At 48.2% G+C, this 16,946-nt stretch overlaps 7 protein-coding genes across 7 annotated transcripts; 4 read left to right on the plus strand and 3 right to left on the minus strand.

The window, feature by feature from the left end:
- Window positions 1–103: 103 nt before the first annotated feature.
- BGW36DRAFT_362198 (Glutamyl-tRNA amidotransferase subunit B, mitochondrial) lies at window positions 104–2,061 on the plus strand (the record flags this gene model as incomplete). The annotated part of the gene is made up of 4 exons (XM_046214350.1): window positions 104–419; window positions 481–557; window positions 613–754; window positions 809–2,061. 4 exons carry the CDS (start codon window positions 104–106, stop codon window positions 2,059–2,061), a joined length of 1,788 nt encoding a protein of 595 aa, XP_046068517.1.
- Window positions 2,062–2,689: 628 nt separating this feature from the next.
- Window positions 2,690–3,780, plus strand: BGW36DRAFT_302805 (putative arginase; the record flags this gene model as incomplete). Its single annotated transcript, XM_046211829.1, has 3 exons — window positions 2,690–2,776; window positions 2,833–3,416; window positions 3,477–3,780. 3 exons carry the CDS (start codon window positions 2,690–2,692, stop codon window positions 3,778–3,780), a joined length of 975 nt encoding a protein of 324 aa, XP_046068518.1.
- A 1,005-nt stretch (window positions 3,781–4,785) lies between these two features.
- BGW36DRAFT_399472 (uncharacterized protein) lies at window positions 4,786–5,463 on the plus strand (the record flags this gene model as incomplete). The annotated part of the gene is made up of 3 exons (XM_046218522.1): window positions 4,786–4,943; window positions 5,021–5,295; window positions 5,363–5,463. 3 exons carry the CDS (start codon window positions 4,786–4,788, stop codon window positions 5,461–5,463), a joined length of 534 nt encoding a protein of 177 aa, XP_046068519.1.
- A 1,261-nt stretch (window positions 5,464–6,724) lies between these two features.
- On the plus strand, window positions 6,725–7,050 carry BGW36DRAFT_430402 (uncharacterized protein; the record flags this gene model as incomplete). Its single annotated transcript, XM_046220839.1, has 3 exons — window positions 6,725–6,776; window positions 6,844–6,958; window positions 7,020–7,050. 3 exons carry the CDS (start codon window positions 6,725–6,727, stop codon window positions 7,048–7,050), a joined length of 198 nt encoding a protein of 65 aa, XP_046068520.1.
- Window positions 7,051–7,299: 249 nt separating this feature from the next.
- Window positions 7,300–9,881, minus strand: BGW36DRAFT_399473 (putative RNA polymerase II CTD phosphatase Fcp1; the record flags this gene model as incomplete). The annotated part of the gene is made up of 6 exons (XM_046218523.1): window positions 7,300–7,478; window positions 7,506–7,775; window positions 7,809–7,824; window positions 7,852–9,436; window positions 9,498–9,584; window positions 9,634–9,881. 6 exons carry the CDS (start codon window positions 9,879–9,881, stop codon window positions 7,300–7,302), a joined length of 2,385 nt encoding a protein of 794 aa, XP_046068521.1.
- Window positions 9,882–10,627: 746 nt separating this feature from the next.
- Window positions 10,628–12,355, minus strand: BGW36DRAFT_384889 (aspartic endopeptidase Pep2). The gene is made up of 4 exons (XM_046216853.1): window positions 12,131–12,355; window positions 11,924–12,074; window positions 11,209–11,863; window positions 10,628–11,154 (listed from the first exon to the last, which is right to left on the minus strand). The coding sequence occupies exons 1-4, from the start codon at window positions 12,230–12,232 to the stop codon at window positions 10,866–10,868; spliced, it is 1,197 nt and encodes a 398-aa protein (XP_046068522.1). The 5' UTR covers window positions 12,233–12,355; the 3' UTR covers window positions 10,628–10,865.
- Window positions 12,356–12,949: 594 nt separating this feature from the next.
- On the minus strand, window positions 12,950–15,012 carry BGW36DRAFT_384891 (putative proteasome regulatory particle subunit Rpt3). The gene is made up of 6 exons (XM_046216854.1): window positions 14,723–15,012; window positions 14,626–14,667; window positions 14,459–14,557; window positions 14,110–14,396; window positions 13,393–14,056; window positions 12,950–13,299 (listed from the first exon to the last, which is right to left on the minus strand). The coding sequence occupies exons 1-6, from the start codon at window positions 14,878–14,880 to the stop codon at window positions 13,281–13,283; spliced, it is 1,269 nt and encodes a 422-aa protein (XP_046068523.1). The 5' UTR covers window positions 14,881–15,012; the 3' UTR covers window positions 12,950–13,280.
- Between the last annotated feature and the right edge of the window lie 1,934 nt (window positions 15,013–16,946).

The following is a 16,946-nucleotide window of genomic DNA, read 5'->3' on the forward strand; positions in this document are numbered from 1 at the left end:
CCACCTGCCGGACCACCGTCAAGCAAGACATTGGAGAAACAAACAATACAGCGCTGTGTTTTCTCGATCGCAAATTTCCAGCCAATCCAGGTACTTCTCACACATGCTGCGAATATGGTCTCCTCGGGCCCCTTTTTTACCTGGTCCTCGCGGGTGCTTCCTGGCTTTGCGTGAGCAACAACACAATCTCATCCGCCACTGGCCTGCGTTCCGCCGCACGGTAACCACAGACAGATCTACCCAGCAACCTAACCTTCGCGTACCGCTGCGGAAGCAATTGAAAGATGAAGCCAAGTCGCTGAAGACGCAGAACCGTCTTAAAAAGGGAGCGAATCGACCGCCCCAACATGATGGATGGGAGTTGACCGTTGGCATTGAAATACATGCCCAATTAAACGCAGAGACAAAGCTCTTCTCAAGTCCGTCATTCTATTTGATGGTTCACCGATAGTAGCAAAGATTCTAACGCATATGGCTTAGAGGCTCCTACGAAACTGGCCGCAGAACCAAATTCCAACGTCGCCCTTTTCGATCTGGCATTTCCTGGCTCGCAGCCGGTATGTTTAATTCTACCCGAAACACAGCAAGGTCTAATGTGTGTCGATTTTTTAGGCGTTCCAGAGTCCGATCTTGCTACCTGCGCTGCGTGCGGCTATGGCCCTCAATTGCGAAATCCAGCCGGTTAGCCGTTTCGACCGCAAGCATTACTTTTACCAAGACCAGCCTGCTGGATATCAGATTACGCAATACTACGGTTCGTCAAACCCACGCCGTTACAATACAGGAAAAAGAGCTGATCAGTGAACAGAGCCATTTGCGCGAAACGGATTCATCGATCTATTTGAGCACGATGGCATTGCGCCTGAAGATGGGAAGAAGGTCCGCATCAACATCAAACAAGTGCAATTGGAACAAGATACCGCTAAATCCCAAGAATACCCACCTTCTGCACAACTCCTAGATTTCAATCGAGTCTCTCATCCTCTGATTGAAATTATCACCATGCCTCAGATTCACTCTCCAGCAACGGCTGCTGCCTGCGTCAGAAAAGTCCAATCAATCTTACAGGCTACAAGCGCCGTGACCACCGGGATGGAATTGGGCGGCTTGCGGGCAGACGTTAACATTTCCGTTCGCAAACGCGACGCGGCACCTGGGCTTGGAGAGTACAGTGGCATACGAGGGTTGGGCCAGCGTACGGAAATCAAAAACTTGAGTAGCTTCAAGGCTGTCGAAGATGCCATCATTGCAGAACGAAATCGCCAAGTTACGTTGCTTGAGAGTGGCGGTGTAGTTATAGGGGAAACGAGGGGCTGGACGATTGGTAGCACAGAAACTCGCAGACTACGTGCTAAGGAGGGAGAAGTTGATTATCGCTATATGCCAGATCCTGATTTGGGACCTTTGTTCATTGACAGCCAGCTCGTATCGGCATTGAGCGATACTCTGCCTGATTTGCCAGATCAGCTCTTGGATACGCTAGTAGGGCCGTCGTATGGACTTTCTATAGCAGATGCAAAACCGCTAGTTGAGCTAGACGGCGGTGCACGCTTGGAGTACTATCAAGATGTCGTTGATATTCTTCAAACTCTCCAGCAAAGCCATGAAGTGGTCATTAAGAACTCCCTCGGTAGGACAGTGGCCAATTGGGTGTTGCACGAGCTAGGAGGGATGCTCACCAAGGCAGACGTCGGATGGGACTCAGACCTAGTCCCGGCTCGCACGTTGGCAGAGTTGATCGACCAATTGCTACGGAAAAGGATCACCGGCCCGATTGCAAAGCAAGTTCTAACCATGGTTTTCGAGGGAGACAAGCGCCCTATTCAGAACCTTCTTGAAGATGAGGACCTCTTCTTACGACCGTTGTCCAGAGACGAGTACCTTGCATTAGCAGAACCATTAATATCGGCAAATCCCGAGATGGTTGCACAAATTCGAGACAAGAACCAACTAGGAAAACTTGGTTGGTTTGTAGGACAGATGATGCGGGCTGGCGAAAAGGGTCGTGTTGAGGCACAACGAGCTGAGGATATTCTGCGAGAATTGATATTGGGTGGTTGAGATATTTGATGCTTCATATTATCGGAATCTGCATGTCCCGCACGTGTATATTTGAGGCGAGACATGGTCATGGTATAGAACAGTCATGTATATATAGATAGATTGATGATACCCCCCCTGCGAAGAATCCAAGCAAATAACACACCACCAAGCTTCGAAACACCGGGAAAAAAGCATATCCCCGCGACACTTCTCAATAGGCGAATTATCGGGCGCAATTTGGCAACATGGCAGATTTTTTCCCCTTAGTTCCACGCGATTCGCGAGACCGGTTCAACCTGTACTTAGGGGAAGAAAGATGGGGATGTTACAGACCGATAACGGTTGGCAGCGGGAAGCAGACCCAAACCAACCGTTAAAAGCAGCTGCACCCGATCTCTGACTGACTTTGCGGACTCATTTTCGCACCGTGGGTAAGCATGGGGTCTCCTTCGGAGCCCAGCGTATTTAAATCGCTTGAAAAGCCTCTTTGTGACCTGCAACATTTTCTCTCGCCCCAACACCACGTTTCCTGCCTTCTCCGCTTATCTTTGCTCCAACTACGCATTCCCCGCATTCTTTCTCCCTCAGACTGACGCTCTTTTCGAATCTTTGTGATACACGAACAAATCAATTAATTCGAAACAAAATGACAGCACCTCCATCTTTCCAGCAGCGGTTCCTCTCTCGGCCAAATGACCTCGGAGTAGTTGCTGTGGGCTTTTCTGGGGGCCAGGTTGGATCAAGTCACACTCATGATCTTATCGCACCGACCAGCTAATGATGTTGTAGTGCAAGCAAGGCGTCGAAGCAGCGCCCATGGCCCTCATTGAATCTGGTCTCCTTGATCAACTCCACGAGGACCTCGGCTATGACGTACACTTTGACAACGCCGTCCATAACTACGCGGATATCATCCCCGCCAACGATCCAGACCACAGAGGCATGAAAAAGCCGCGAGCAGTGAGCGCGGTCACTGAGAAGCTCAGTCAACAGGTGTACGACCATGCCAAGGAAGGGAAGATGGTCCTGACTCTTGGAGGTGACCATTCGATTGCCATTGGTACAATCTCAGGCACCGCAAAAGCAATCCGTGAGCGCCTTGGACGGGAGTTGGCAGTCATTTGGGTCGATGCCCATGCAGACATCAACCTTCCCGAGGATAGCCCCAGCGGCAACATCCATGGTATGCCAGTGGCGTTCCTCACAGCCCTTGCAACGGAAGAAAAGAAAGACATTTTCGGGTGGCTGAGCAAGGAGCACTTGGTCAACGTCAACAAATTGGTATACATCGGCTTGCGCGATGTCGATCGTGGAGAGAAGAGAATTCTTAAAGAGCATGGAATTAAAGCGTTTAGCATGCATGACATTGACAGGTACGTCTATTTACTCGGCTTCAACTATACAGTATGCAATGCTAATGAGCCTGACAATAGGCATGGAATCGGCCGCGTCGTAGAGATGGCTCTTGCACACGTTGGCAATGATACACCGATACACCTGTCCTTTGACGTTGATGCCCTCGATCCGCAATGGGCCCCCAGCACTGGCACCCCTGTCCGAGGAGGCCTTACGCTCCGAGAAGGCGACTTCATTGCCGAGTGCGTACACCAGACGGGCAACCTGATCGCTATGGACCTGGTGGAAGTTAACCCTAGCCTGGAGGCCATGGGCGCCAATGAGACTATTCGCACGGGCTGCTCGCTGGTTCGCAGTGCCCTCGGCGATACTTTATTGTAATATATTTGCTCATTTCCGTTCATGATTCAATTGAGCTGTTTGGGGCTTGCGGGACTTCAAAGACCGAAGAACACTTGACGAGCACTGCTCATAAAGAGTGACGATTTTTATATCCTAAATACCAAACATCTTAAGTTATCTATATCAATTGATATCATCTTTCCAATAGATAATAATCCAATATGCTGCTGACGTAGTCAGCAGCCCAGACGGAATTCTGGCCGCCATTTGTTTCGCATTGCTGTACAACAGAGCCCAAGCGGGAAAGTGGGTTTTTTGTTTGGTTTTTGTAGAGGCAAAGTCCACTCATACAAGAAAGAGTATAAAGACAGGGAAAAATTAGAGATTTGCCGACTTGTGTGATTACTTTTTCTGTTATCGATTTCGTCACCCTGCCCCACTAGCACTTCTACGATTGGCTAGTACCGCTTAGTCCTCGAGACAACCAATAAGAGCCCTGCCTGCAGCAGATCCGGCGGCCCCACCCTGCGTTGCTGAGAAGGAAGGTGCTACTACTAGCCTAAATAATAATCGGGTAAACAAGCTGCTTCTCACCTGCGATGTCCGACGATAAGATGAAAAGCGTATAGACCTCCTCGGATTTGTTCTCCCATATATCCTACCTTCGCCGGCATCGACGTGTTAAGAAGGCCCATCAATTGGGTACCTATCCGCTGGGCGGGAACAAGACGTGGCTGTTCCATCGTCACATGGCATCGCAATCGTGTTTATCGCTGATTGAAAGAGTCGACGCCTAGCAACGGTCCAAAAATTGCCAGAAAAAGAGATTTAAAAGATAAATTGACCGACTTCTAGCGGTATTGCGCCCTTTGGCGCTCTTTTTTTTATCTTCTTCAATCTATACCTGGTTGTCCCGGCGGTGCAACTTGGTGACGCCTTCCCCCGCATATCTACAGATTGATCGCAAACCCTCGACATCGGGTTTTTTCGCCTAAGACGTTTTGCTTCGCTGGGAACAGCACCCATACATCTTGAACCGACAGCATGCCCGCTTACAGACCAACCGCTGGGAGGCGCTATCACTGGCCCGAACTACAGTTAAACATTTGGTTACTCACGGTGTTGGTGGGCTCAGCAACATGTCTCGGAGTATATGCATGGTTTATGGTCGTTCAGTCACAACTAAACCTGGGCATCCCATGGTATGTTTCCAGTTCAATGCTGGCTAGATAAAGGCCTGTGAGACGGTAGCTGACACTGGATTTTAACCAATATACAGGCTTTTCCCGTTCATGGTCACTGTCGGAGCCCTTGGGGTAGCATTCGTCATAACCATCCTGGTCCTTGCTGCTCAACGATTTCTGCTACCCGGAATCATAATAATCGGCAGTTTTATTCTTTTCTCGTTGTGGTTGACGGGATTGATCGAAACGGCATTGCAATTGTATGGCGGTCAAGCGAACGTCAATTCGAATTGCCAAAACTACGTGACAAATATGCCGTACTCGGGCAATACTGTTGAGGCGCTGGCATGGTTGACACAAAACACGATATGTAGGATATCCTCTGGCCGACAAAGAGAAAGGGCAAAGGATATTTACTGACTAAAATATTGTTCTAGGTAACTGCTGGAAAGCCGCATTCGCCTTTGAGGTGGTCAATACGATATTCTATTTTTGGATGATGGTCATGTCGTGGCAAGTGCATAGAGATGCCACTTAATAGGAATTTATTGTGATCTTTTTGAAGCAAAATGTAATCATGATGCAATGCAGGCGTTGGTGATGTTTTCAGTACTTATGATACCTATGCATGAATTATTTCGAGCTTTTGGAATGTGCATCGATGTTTGAATTTCGGCCCAAGTGTATTGGGAGTAGTATACTTTCTTGCCTCTGCAATAGGCGCTGGCAACAACAGAGAAACTTGCCACAACCGCCTGCCGTTTCTTCCTACACGTCGGACACGGCCTATTTGACTCATTATTTGCTATTCCAGTGCACTGCCATCGAAATTCTGGGAATCGATTAGACACATCTCACTTGCTCTCTCACTTTTCGCCATTGCTCGTTTTCTTTCAGCCCTTGTTCAATGGACATTCTTAAACACCTGTTTCAACCTTCTCGTTTCCTATTTGGGCATGATTGTTTTCAGCGTTCTCTGTATGAAGACATCTCGGTTATATCTAGATATGGCGTTTCGACGTCGACGATTCGATGGTGTTTTTATTTTGAAGGCGGAGCCTCTCCAATTATTTACAGTATTTCACTCCGTGGAACAGGACAGTACATGAAGACTGCAACAACTTTTACGGCTACTACTATCAGTGCTGGTGCAATCTTCCCCTTATACCTAAACTTAGTGCCTACGACAAGGAGGCAAGTAGATCCAGCCAAAGGGGAATATACAAAGCCAAGATAGGAGGATAGCTTGGTGAAAATGAAAGACACATATATTTATCAATTACATCTATTAAGACATCGCCTTTGTATTTGGGTAAATTATTAGAATTCAATATTGTTATCATCTAGTGGATAACAATCGGCCGTAATCATCGATGATAGTCGCGCGCAATAAACTTTCGTACCCCTCTTCTCCTTCAGATTGCCCAAAATTGAATCTACAATCCAGCTAATAGCAACGACTAGTTTAGGGCTCGAGAGATCCATTACTGAGAAGCAAGTTAGTACTGCTCTTGGCGGCACATCTCACTGGACGCAGGCAGATCGGTGTGGCGAAGCAATGTCAAATCGAGGCTGTTCTCGGCAAAGCCCGATCGGATGACGTAGGAGTGGTTGCAGCCAAGCCCTCAAGCCCAGATCATCTAGCTGCGTTGAGGGGTTGATTGTTGCCAGCTACTAGTAGCCACGAGGGGGGAGGTGGGCAGTATAAATTGGCGTGTTCTTCCTGCTTTAATTTCAAATTAACCATATCTTAACATAACCTCTACATACCAGTTAGTGTCGTTAGCAAAACCACCAACATGAGCTCCAACCAACAAGGAAATCAGACCCAGGAGGATTACCTCGACAAAGGTATACTCCATTGACATCTCCAACATATACTATCATGTTTGGGCAATTTTTTTAACATGTTGCTTAGGTCTTGATGCCGCTGAGAAGAAGTTCGGCCAGGGCAAGGTTGATCCCACCAAAATGAGGGACACCAACGAGAAGATCACCGATACTGCTCGTAGCCTTTTCGAGAAGGCCACAGGGTTAGTATTGATTCCTATAGCTGCATAAATAGAAGTGGCCGGCAGTTAATGATTTCAATAGGAAGCACATCCCAGAGAAGTTTTCCAATTAAGGAGGACGGAATCATGTCTACTTATACTATGATAGTTATGTGTTTCAGATAGTAAATACAGATCGATTGATTTAATGATATGACCACTATACATCTGATAATCTGTTTATTCACCATCCACTTATTATCAGTACAGCAGTACATGTAGACGAAGATAGTCGGACGCTAAACAGAAACTAAGTACCATGTCATCACGGCATATTGCTCAAGACGCCTCGCTATGCAAAATAGAAAAGGTCGAAAGAATCACTAATTATCACCTCCAGATTCATCGTATTCGCCGTCTTCAAAAGCAGCGAGCATTTCTCGCTCCAACTCGTCCTCGTCGTCATCTGGATTGTCCACATTGGCATCATCGTCGCCATCATCGCGCTGCTGACTGCCCGTCCATGTCTCTTTCTCTTCATTCCCGCCTTCTCCAGCGCTGGCTGCACTAATAGTCTGTTTCAAATTACTGCTGCGTCCAGCGCCAGACACCTTGAGACGCTGTGGAACTCGAGAATCAGTGCCCTCGGAGGCGCCGTCATCGGTATCCTCACCGCCCTCTCGCTTGCGCTTCTTGGATTCAGCACCCATTACTGATTCGATTTCACTTGCGTCCGTGTCACTTTCATTGTCGCTACCTAAGAACTCCCTCAGCTCATCGTGTACCGCTGCCTGTTCGTCTGCATCATAGCCAATTGGTGAATATTCATTCGTCCCGGAAGACCTGGGAATTTCTATATCTAGACAGTCAGTCTCATCAAATCGGCCGTCACCGCGTCTGCTGATAATCTAACCTTCATCATCTGTGAGTGACACACCTGTGTCGTCTTCTGACGAAGAAAGCCAGGGGCTTTCCAGTTTAGATCCGGGGGAACTGCCCAGCACAGGATCACCACGATCTTCTGGGTGGACTGGCACCAAATAAGGTTCCTCATCCACCTTTTTCCATTGTGTCAGACTATCCAATAACCATTGCGTTGTGACGATCTTAATCTTTAGGTATCTTGTCGCCTCGCGAACCTTGGCTGTGCGGTTTCGCCCAGCCACCAGGTGTGTTGTTCTGGACCCAATCCTAGTTGAGATGACGGCTCCAAAACTTTTAGCCCATAGAGAGATATCGGCATTCTGTGTATCAGTTCCTAACGGTAACACGCCGGAAAACACTATGACAACACCTCCAAGAACCTTACGTTTGATCTGTGGCATGACTATTTTGATGTCAGGCAATAGTTTCAAGTCAACATCTTTATCCCTAGGGATTCTGTCCCCCCGCAGAGCAGAAACTCTTCCTCCAACAGCCTTATTGCGGCGACGATCATACTCTTCGAAAAATTCCCGATGCACCCTCTCCAATCTGTCTTGCAGGTGAAATAATTCGGTGTCGCGGTCTTCGAGCAGATGATGCCTTGGTCGTTGCGACTCCTGGGTGTCATCCACACTCGAAAATGATGACTCACTGTCAGCACCTGCTTGTGACTCAGAGGCATCATCTTCTGCATCCAGTTCCTTTTGCTTTTGCAGCAATGGCCGATCCTCTACTTGATGCATAATGGTTTCTTCTTGTTGTGTAGTTTGTTCCTGAAGCATTGCTGGGTTATCTCCTCCGCCCATAGTAACAAGTTGCTCCAGTGCCGACACCTCATTCTCGCCGTCTTTGGCTTGGGTCAATCCATTTACATGATGTTCTGTGGAAGGTGGTTGATGAGGCTTTTCGCGCTTAGCCTTCGTAGCCGGGCCAGGCGTTAAGTCTTGTTTTTTAGGCAAAAAGCTCGAATTGATATCTCCAATACCGACAAAAAAGTCATAAGGTGACACTTTAATCAAGTTGGGGTTCCATTTCCAAACGTCGCCTCTGTCATCGATGATAACGACCATCTTAGTGTCAACCGGGAAAAGGCGCTGTAGATTTTTTGCAGTCAAACTACCGCTCTCGTCACGACTGAGAATTCGGTCGCCAAACAGTTTTCGCTCAGGGTCGATAATGTTCGCGATATTTTGTGCGTATGCCCTCGTACCCATGGTGTAGATGTGCAGCTCATAAATTTCAGAAATATTCTGTAGGAAACTCTCCAGGCCGGGTCGGAGCTTGATATAATACCAACAGCCTCGCATCCCGGGCCCATCATCCGTCAACTGAAAAGCGCGAACGTCTTTGACAGCGCCATGATTAGGGTTGTTCTTGTCTTCCTTCCACTCTCCTACAGTCGGGTCCACCGTAGCATGTATAATCGTTTGATCCAGGTCGACTACTAAGGACAGGCGTCTTGAAGCCAAAAGTCGACGTTTTGCATCCTCTTCTACTCGCGTTGCTTCTCTTTGACTGACTGTCAGCGCTGTATTGTCGTGAGTCATCTGAATCGGCGCACGCATAGAGTCCATAACATCGGTATTATACGTCGCACTGCGTAGACATATAACGAGCCGTTAGTAATGAGCAGGATAATTTAACAGCGACATCTTACGCAGTCATATCTTTCCCGCATTCTGCACACATCCCCCCAAACTGAACTTCGTGGGCGCATGGCTCGTCAATTTCGAGTACATTGACACTGACTCATTTAGCAATCGACAGACCACTTCTTCCTGTTGATCACTTACGGCTCATCGATAATATCTCCTTTGGAAATCTTCCACCTTACTATCTCCCCATCGACATTCGATTCGAATTTGATCGGGAACTCCTTCTCAACCTCGACGTCATTGCCGAGCCCGTCCCCTTCGATAACCGTAGTCTTGTAGACATACCAGAATAAATGATCACCCCGCTCAACCAAATCGCCCGGTCGCTTTAGCAGCGATGTCACGGTGATCGGGTAATGAAGCGTGGGCGGTAATTGCAAAAGCATGCTCTACACTCAACCACCAAGAGTCCCCCCTCGGCTTTGTTTGTGAAAATTTTTCTTGATAATTGCTCGTCGCGAAGAGAAGGCAATATCACTGGGCCATGGCACCAGGACGGCGCTGTTCAAGAAACCAAGACTAACCAAGATTCAATCGCGGTTGATGCGAATTTACTTCTGAGCTTTGCCTGTCATCAGTAATGATGATGCACAACTCACGCGCCTGGCTGAACGTGCAATATCAGGAAGCGGGGCGCAAGAGGAAAGTAGAGGGTTTGTAGATATTGCTGCGACTGAGGATATTCTGGGGCGAAAGTTGTGAAAGCAGCTCTCGATGGGTCTCGCGTGCGCGTGGGAATATCCACCAATTGTCGTGACAGGCAGATGCGGACGAGACGCTGACGTAGTTCTTCTACCTGCACAATACAAAGATAGGATAGTTTGTAGTAATACTGGGTATTGCGAATGAAAAACCAGTGAGGTTTTAGGCTGCAGATTGGTCGGCGAAAATAGAGATAAACAGTGGCGGTAGGCATGGGACAGTCAGTCATTTGAAGCTTATAGAGTGGGCAGTCGAGACAATCGCCTTAGCGCGGGCGGGTGGAGACGGTAGCCCGGCCGAACCTCTCACAGTTCACTGCCTGCTCAGTCTGCTCCCTCCAGAACTTGGCTGCATTGCACCACACCACATGTGTACATGTACTAATGTTGCTGTTAATTACATTTGTGAATACAGAAATAATAATCGTAGATGAAATGTCAATATATATAGTGCATTCTCGGTGGATCGTTTATAATAATATATTCTACATGGTAGTAGAGACCTTGCCACAGTAAAACAGCAATACGTAGAAGACACTAAAGAAAGCTAGGGTGACACAGGTTGATCCCTGTAAACTGTCTGCTCTGTCAAGAGACAATATGGACCATTCAAATTGCGACTCTCTAATGCGACCATCCACACTTCGGGTATCGTGCTATCTCCATCACTTACTTGGCCTTGGCAAGACCTACCTCGCCTTTGCCCAGGTCATAAACACTATACCACTTGCGGAGGAAAGCGTCTCCGAGAATGGCGAGAGGGCCAACGGGTTCGGGGAAGTCCATGCCCATAAAGGCGCTGATGCAGGAACCTTGAACTTCCAAGATGTAATCGTATGCGGTGATGGAGAAGTTGTGACCAGTCAAGGTGACAGTAAGATCAGGCAAAGAGGCGCGCTTTTCGCAGTCAACAGTGTACTGACCGTTCCATGACTTTTTGGCGCCAATTTCCTTGTTCCTATCGCAAGGGTTAGCTATTGAAAAATATAGATAACGTTAATGCGAAACTTACAGAAGCTCAGCAAGAGTAGAGGGAAGGGCAATCAAAGAAGTGCCGGTGTCCAAGATTACACCGGTATTCTCAAGCTCGGCCACATTGTCACCAAAAGCAATAGCATCAAAGTCCACCTCCCAGTAGGCCTTGCGCCGCAGAGGAATCTTAACTAGCTCTCCAGTGTAGTGGCTCTTGTCCACACCACCGAAGGTAGCTTCTGAATCATCGCCATCCTTGGTGGAATCACCAAGGTAGAAGGCAAAGACAGGCTCGTCAAGAGCCTTCTGATTTAGCAAATTGTAAAAGGGTGGGACAATCTTGTTGACGGAGATGGTATCAAAACCGAGACCAAGGATGCCATCGAAGCGGCCAAAGGCGAACGCCAAGCCAGGCTCGTTAGTGGCCTCGGCGAAATCCTGGTCCTTGATTTTCAGGTCGCCAATCGAGACAACATCATGTGATACAAAGCCCTCCAGGCTGCCAGAACCGTACTGGATAGCGAATTCAGAGCCGTTCTTCTTGTAAGTAGACGAGGCTGAGGAGTCGTACTTGCTGTGCAAATAGCAAGCAATCGAGCTACAAGAGGATGACGGGACCCACAAATTGGAGCTACCGGTGTCGAGGACGACCTTGAAGCTCTGGGGAGGTGTGCCGATGGTAATCTCTGAGTAGTCTGCCCGGCAACATCAGTTAGATTAACCACAGGCTCAGTATCAGTCGATGTGTCACATACATTGGGCATTCAAAAAGTTATCCACCAGCACGTCATGGCCGCCTTCAGGTTTGATGGAAGTGTCTTGGTACATATCCTCGCGGTGCGTGGGACGGATGCCCATGTACTTCTGGCCTAGAGACTGTACATGGTCATTTAGGTTGCGCTTTTCCTACAATCTCGTTAGCGGCCAGGACGGGTCCGGCGAGAGCCAGGATATGGACATACAAATTGCTCGCTAAGCGGCACTTTGTCCAGCTTGAGTTTGTGCACCTTGGCTGAGGCAGAGCCCAGCAGCGCGGCGGCTGCAAGCACGGTAGTAGTCTTCATGATTGACCGCACCGAACGAGTATTATCAAGAAAGGAGAACGAAACAACGATGGGAAAGCAAGATGCGTGATTTGAGGAGATGAATGAGGACTCGAATGATAACAGAACGAGAGAGGAGGTGACTACGGATGGATGCGAGACTAAGGCAAGGCAGGTGATGACGATGATGCGGTGGTTGCTGGAGCAAAGCGGGCCGAGACTAGGCCGGGATAGGCTGGGCGGTGCTGGATTCGGCGCGCTCGTGACTTGGCCAGGCAGGGGCAGCACGGCAGCCGCTGATTGGCCCGGAACTCCTGGGATGTCGTATAAACCCCACCTCCTGCCGGCTGACTCTGACGTTGCCTGTTTTGCTTCATAAGCTAGCTCATCTTGACTTATTCCTTGAACAGTAACGCTGGACACCGCGTGAAGGTTTGAACGCGTACTCAAACAAATACATCGTCCAGCTACCACCTTATGCGGCTTCTAATTTGGAACAGCAAAGTTCAAAATTAAAACCACTAACTGTTGCCTTTAATCAGCCATATAATCAATAATTGATAGAGTCTCTTGATAAGATATAATATGAGTAAATAGCATAATAACACTCTTATTACACCCATCAGAGTTCTACTTTGACCACGTTATCAGCTTAGATTTTCTTAATATATTTACCTTCAAAGCAATCAAGACCATTTCTAGACCTATCTACTCTGAAATTTCTTTTATTATCCAATCCACTCTTGTAGTGCTATACCCAAACCTTAGTCACCCTACTAGAACATATTAACGATATTGCAGTTGCGACATCCAGAGTTAGTATGACGTATTGAGATATCAATGAATGTGAAATTAGCAAGTGTACGCTATGTTCTTCTAGCATTAAGTAGGTCCTATTCTATTCGCACTAGATGACGGAGAACACCTGATGTAGGTTTTGGTAAAGGTTATATTATGTGATTTGATTGGCAATAAGTAATGTATTTCTTAGTATACATAATCTCGCACACCCTTGATGTGCTCATGTTGCGATACATTACAAATCAAAACAGTCAATCGGTCTCTACCTTTACCGGTAGAAATCAAACCTGTAGACGCGTAAAGTCAGTGTGTGAGATCAATAATGAAGCTTATAAGAGTTGCAACAATATAACTTGAAAATTTAGGAAAGAAGAACATACTTGTCGGCTTCCTGGCTAGTCTTGACTTGACTCGAGTAAGCATCCTCCAAGTCAGATTGGATGATGTTGTAGCGATTCTTGCGGACTGCACGCAGACCGGCTTCTTGCATGATGGCTGCAATGACGGCACCGGAGAGGGGCTCATTCCGCACAATGAGTGAATCCAAGTCCACTTCTGGTGACAGAGACATCTTGGAGGCGATGGTTGTGAAAATGAGCCGACGCTCACGACGATCACGAAGCGAGGGGAACTCGATCTTTCGGTCGAGACGACCAGGTCGTAGCAAAGCAGGGTCTAATGTATCTGCTCGGTTCGTCGCCATGATCACCTTCACGTTGCTTCCCTGGTCGAAACCATCCATCTGGTTGAGAAGTTCCAGCAGGATACGCTGCACTTCACGGTCGGCGCCTGTTTGGGCATCAAATCGTTTAGTCGCGATAGCGTCGATTTCATCGATGAAGATGATGGCCGGTGAATTTTCACGGGCCATGCGAAAGACGTCTCGGACCATACGAGGGCCCTCTCCCAGATATTTTTGCACGAACTCCGAACCGACCACACGGATGAAGTTGGCAGTTGTACTATTAGCCACAGCCTTCACTAACATCGTCTTTCCAGTACCTGGAGGTCCGTACAACAAAACACCACGTGGGGGGTCGATACCTGTAGTCTTTGTTAGGCATCTAGGTATTCAGAATGACCACAGTCGAACGAACCGATTTGTTTGTAAAGATCTTGCTGGGTTAAAGGTAATTCCACAGCTTCCCGAATCTCCTGCTTCTGCATATCCAACCCACCCACATCGGCATAGGTAACGTCAGGCTTCTCGTGTGCACCAAGCATAGCAATAGATGAGTCTGCTTCCGGAGGAAGAATATCGACGAGGGAGTTGGAGTGACGATGGAGTGCAACGGACGACGAAGGTTTCAGTTTCTCCCGATCGAGGGTGGAAAGAATCCGTACAACATAATTCGACCCAGTAGATGACTGTACAATACCCGTGCTATAGCGACGAATTAATTAGAATTGAGGCGTTAAATGGTAGCCTTAGGTTGGAAAGCATACTTTTGATCTATAGCTTCCATGAATTGCCCGATAACCAACGGAACACTCTGTATTCTTTTGATTTCCTCTTGAGCTCGAACCAGCTCTCTTTTCAAACTCCTGCATATAGGAAGGGCCCGATTAGCACCGCAGAACAGCATTACGTATCGAAATATCAAGAGCCTTACCTCTGCTCATCTTTGATGTACTCTTCTTGAAGTTGCAGGTATCTACATGGCACCCGGGGTCAGTAACAAGGCACCTTTGAGAAGAGCGTGGACATACTCCATGTATCTCTGGAAGCGCTTTAGGGTAACGTATTCATCGCCGCCATCGTTTCCAGTTCCCTCAAGCGAGTCGATGATGGGCACTGAGTCTGCAGGAGTTGGTCGCCTGTGCGGCGCTACGCTGTTTGCTGGATTTTCAACGGCAACATCGGCCATGATGAACGACGATTGAAATATCGAATCGTAGAGTATATTCAATGGTTTCCAGGATTCCTATCAGCAAATTTTGATTCAGAAAGAAGACGGGATGACGGGGTTGGCAGATGGGGAGCGTGCTGGAAGCTTCTTGTACGGCAGGAGCTATCCAAGCACTGTCATCACCTACGATAATAGGCGCGTCACGTGACAGTTAGATGAGACCCACGACGAATCAGAAAGAGCAGCCAGTTTAACTTTACAGGTGAGGGTGATTTGGTAGTCCAGGTCATTGATCAGGATTTAGAGCTTTGTCTATATTTTCAATCTTCAAATCCAAGTTTTCGGTCCTTCCTTGCAGAACACTAGGACTTTACCTACGATGGAGGAAAACACAGCCAGATCTGCAGCTACGTAAGAGCAAAGCGACCGATTCATAATTTTGCGTCTTTATGACTTACAATTTTGAAAACGTCCATGCATATGACCACGAAATCATCGTCACCATGCGAATGATTGGCTGGTGGTGCGACCGGTGGACGTGGATGTGTATGGACTATGGAGATTGGAAATTAGAGGGTAGCCCAATCAGTAACAGAGGCGAGTGGGACAAGCTCAGGCCGTGGCACTGGGAGATGTGTTATTAAACGGCTAGAGGCCTCGGAGCCGTCAGAGACGAACCGACTCGATGTCATAACCATAAGAAATTAATTAGTAGTGGTCAATCGTGCAGCAAGTTACAGTCGTAATGAGACTAGCACCTGCCCATGGATCGCCCGGAGATCACCAGACATTATATATAGGTCAGATACACCCCTCTCTGCGGGTTTTTTGTCCCTCTGAGTCAACTTGAAGTCGAGTTTCAGGCTTCTCTGGCCATGATGCTTTGACACCCAGAAGCGAATTCGCTCAACTCGTACCTCGTGCTGTCTGCCATCTCGAACAGACCTGACGATGCTGTGCCACTATTTGACTCGGTTCCACGCCGCCAACAACAGGCAGCTAGGGAGGATGGTCTGTCGAAGCTTGCCCCCGACATATAACCTATGGTACCAACCATACTGACGATAAGCATCCCATCGCGCATTTTCAATTTCTGGCATCGGTCTTCTCCTGTGTGCACTGTGTACAAAGAAAGACGACAGATAGAATAATGACGGCAGGCACCATATGCAGGCGACGGGCCAATGGCAGCCCGTTCCGGTTGCGGCCCGGATAGGCCTAGGGCAGCGGCGCCAAGGCCGAGTGCTGCCTGAGGAGCTTGGCTGGCAGCGCCGCGTTCTTTCCCTCCTTTCATGTTCCGTAACCCGTTCTCGCCGTTCTCTGCTCTGGTTCTGCCCGTGAAACCACTGACCAGCCTCGACTACTGTTGTTCACTAATTTGTCTGCTCTCCTCCCTCTGACAAAGGCTAGACGCTGTTCGCTGCCTGCGGTGCTTGTCTGATCGCTCCCCCGCTTCTGCTTTTGCTTCCTTTCCTTTTGCCTGTGCTGTGCCCGAAATAATTCCTGCCCACCCCCGTCCAGACACACGCACCGCGGTCGTCACCCCGACCGACTCTCATCAGACCCCTTATTATTCCTGTCCCATTCCTGCGCCTCCACTTCTGCCCTTCCCAAAAAGAGCCTCTGACAGCGCCCGTTCTTTTTTGTTCCAGGTACGTATACTCCCGTAGCCCTGATTTGTGTTGTTCTCTTGACATGCGTACCACTGGTCCTTCCCACTCTTCTGAATCCAAGGGCCCGCCACGCACTGACTGGCTGGCCCATCGTTATTTGATTCATTCCATCAGCACTACGCGAATTAACATCCTGCCCAGCATTGTTATTATGATTATTATGATTCTCATTATTATAATAATTAATATCGCAATCGGATTCCATGTTAACCCTATTATTATGATCTTGAGAGACTAACCTGCCTCCAGTCTGTCTGCGGCACCTAGGTCCCGTGACCTGTCCAGTTCCGTCGAGGACGCTTGCAACTTGTCGCCTTCACACCACAAGCGCTATTTTCGGAACCCCGACTCAACCACAGCGCTCTTTGCACCACGCCACCACAGCTAGCCAACCTCGTCGGTACGTATGCT

This window comes from Talaromyces proteolyticus (assembly GCF_021365285.1).
Source record: "Talaromyces proteolyticus strain PMI_201 chromosome Unknown BGW36scaffold_10, whole genome shotgun sequence".
NCBI lineage: Eukaryota > Fungi > Ascomycota > Eurotiomycetes > Eurotiales > Trichocomaceae > Talaromyces > Talaromyces proteolyticus.

Bases quoted from the DNA above. Each gene is read 5' to 3' on its own strand.
- BGW36DRAFT_384891 (XM_046216854.1), bottom strand. From the start codon at position 14,880: ATGGCCGATGTTGCCGTTGAAAATCCAGCAAACAGCGTAGCGCCGCAC. The intron at 14,558-14,625 runs GTAAGGCTCTTG...TCCTATATGCAG, and splicing joins TACATCAAAGATGAGCAGAG to GAGTTTGAAAAGAGAGCTGG. The intron at 14,057-14,109 runs GTTCGTTCGACT...CAAAGACTACAG, and splicing joins AGATCTTTACAAACAAATCG to GTATCGACCCCCCACGTGGT.
- BGW36DRAFT_384889 (XM_046216853.1), bottom strand. From the start codon at position 12,232: ATGAAGACTACTACCGTGCTTGCAGCCGCCGCGCTGCTGGGCTCTGCC. The intron at 12,075-12,130 runs GTATGTCCATAT...ACGAGATTGTAG, and splicing joins TGCCGCTTAGCGAGCAATTT to GAAAAGCGCAACCTAAATGA. The intron at 11,864-11,923 runs GTATGTGACACA...GTTGCCGGGCAG, and splicing joins TAACTTTTTGAATGCCCAAT to ACTACTCAGAGATTACCATC.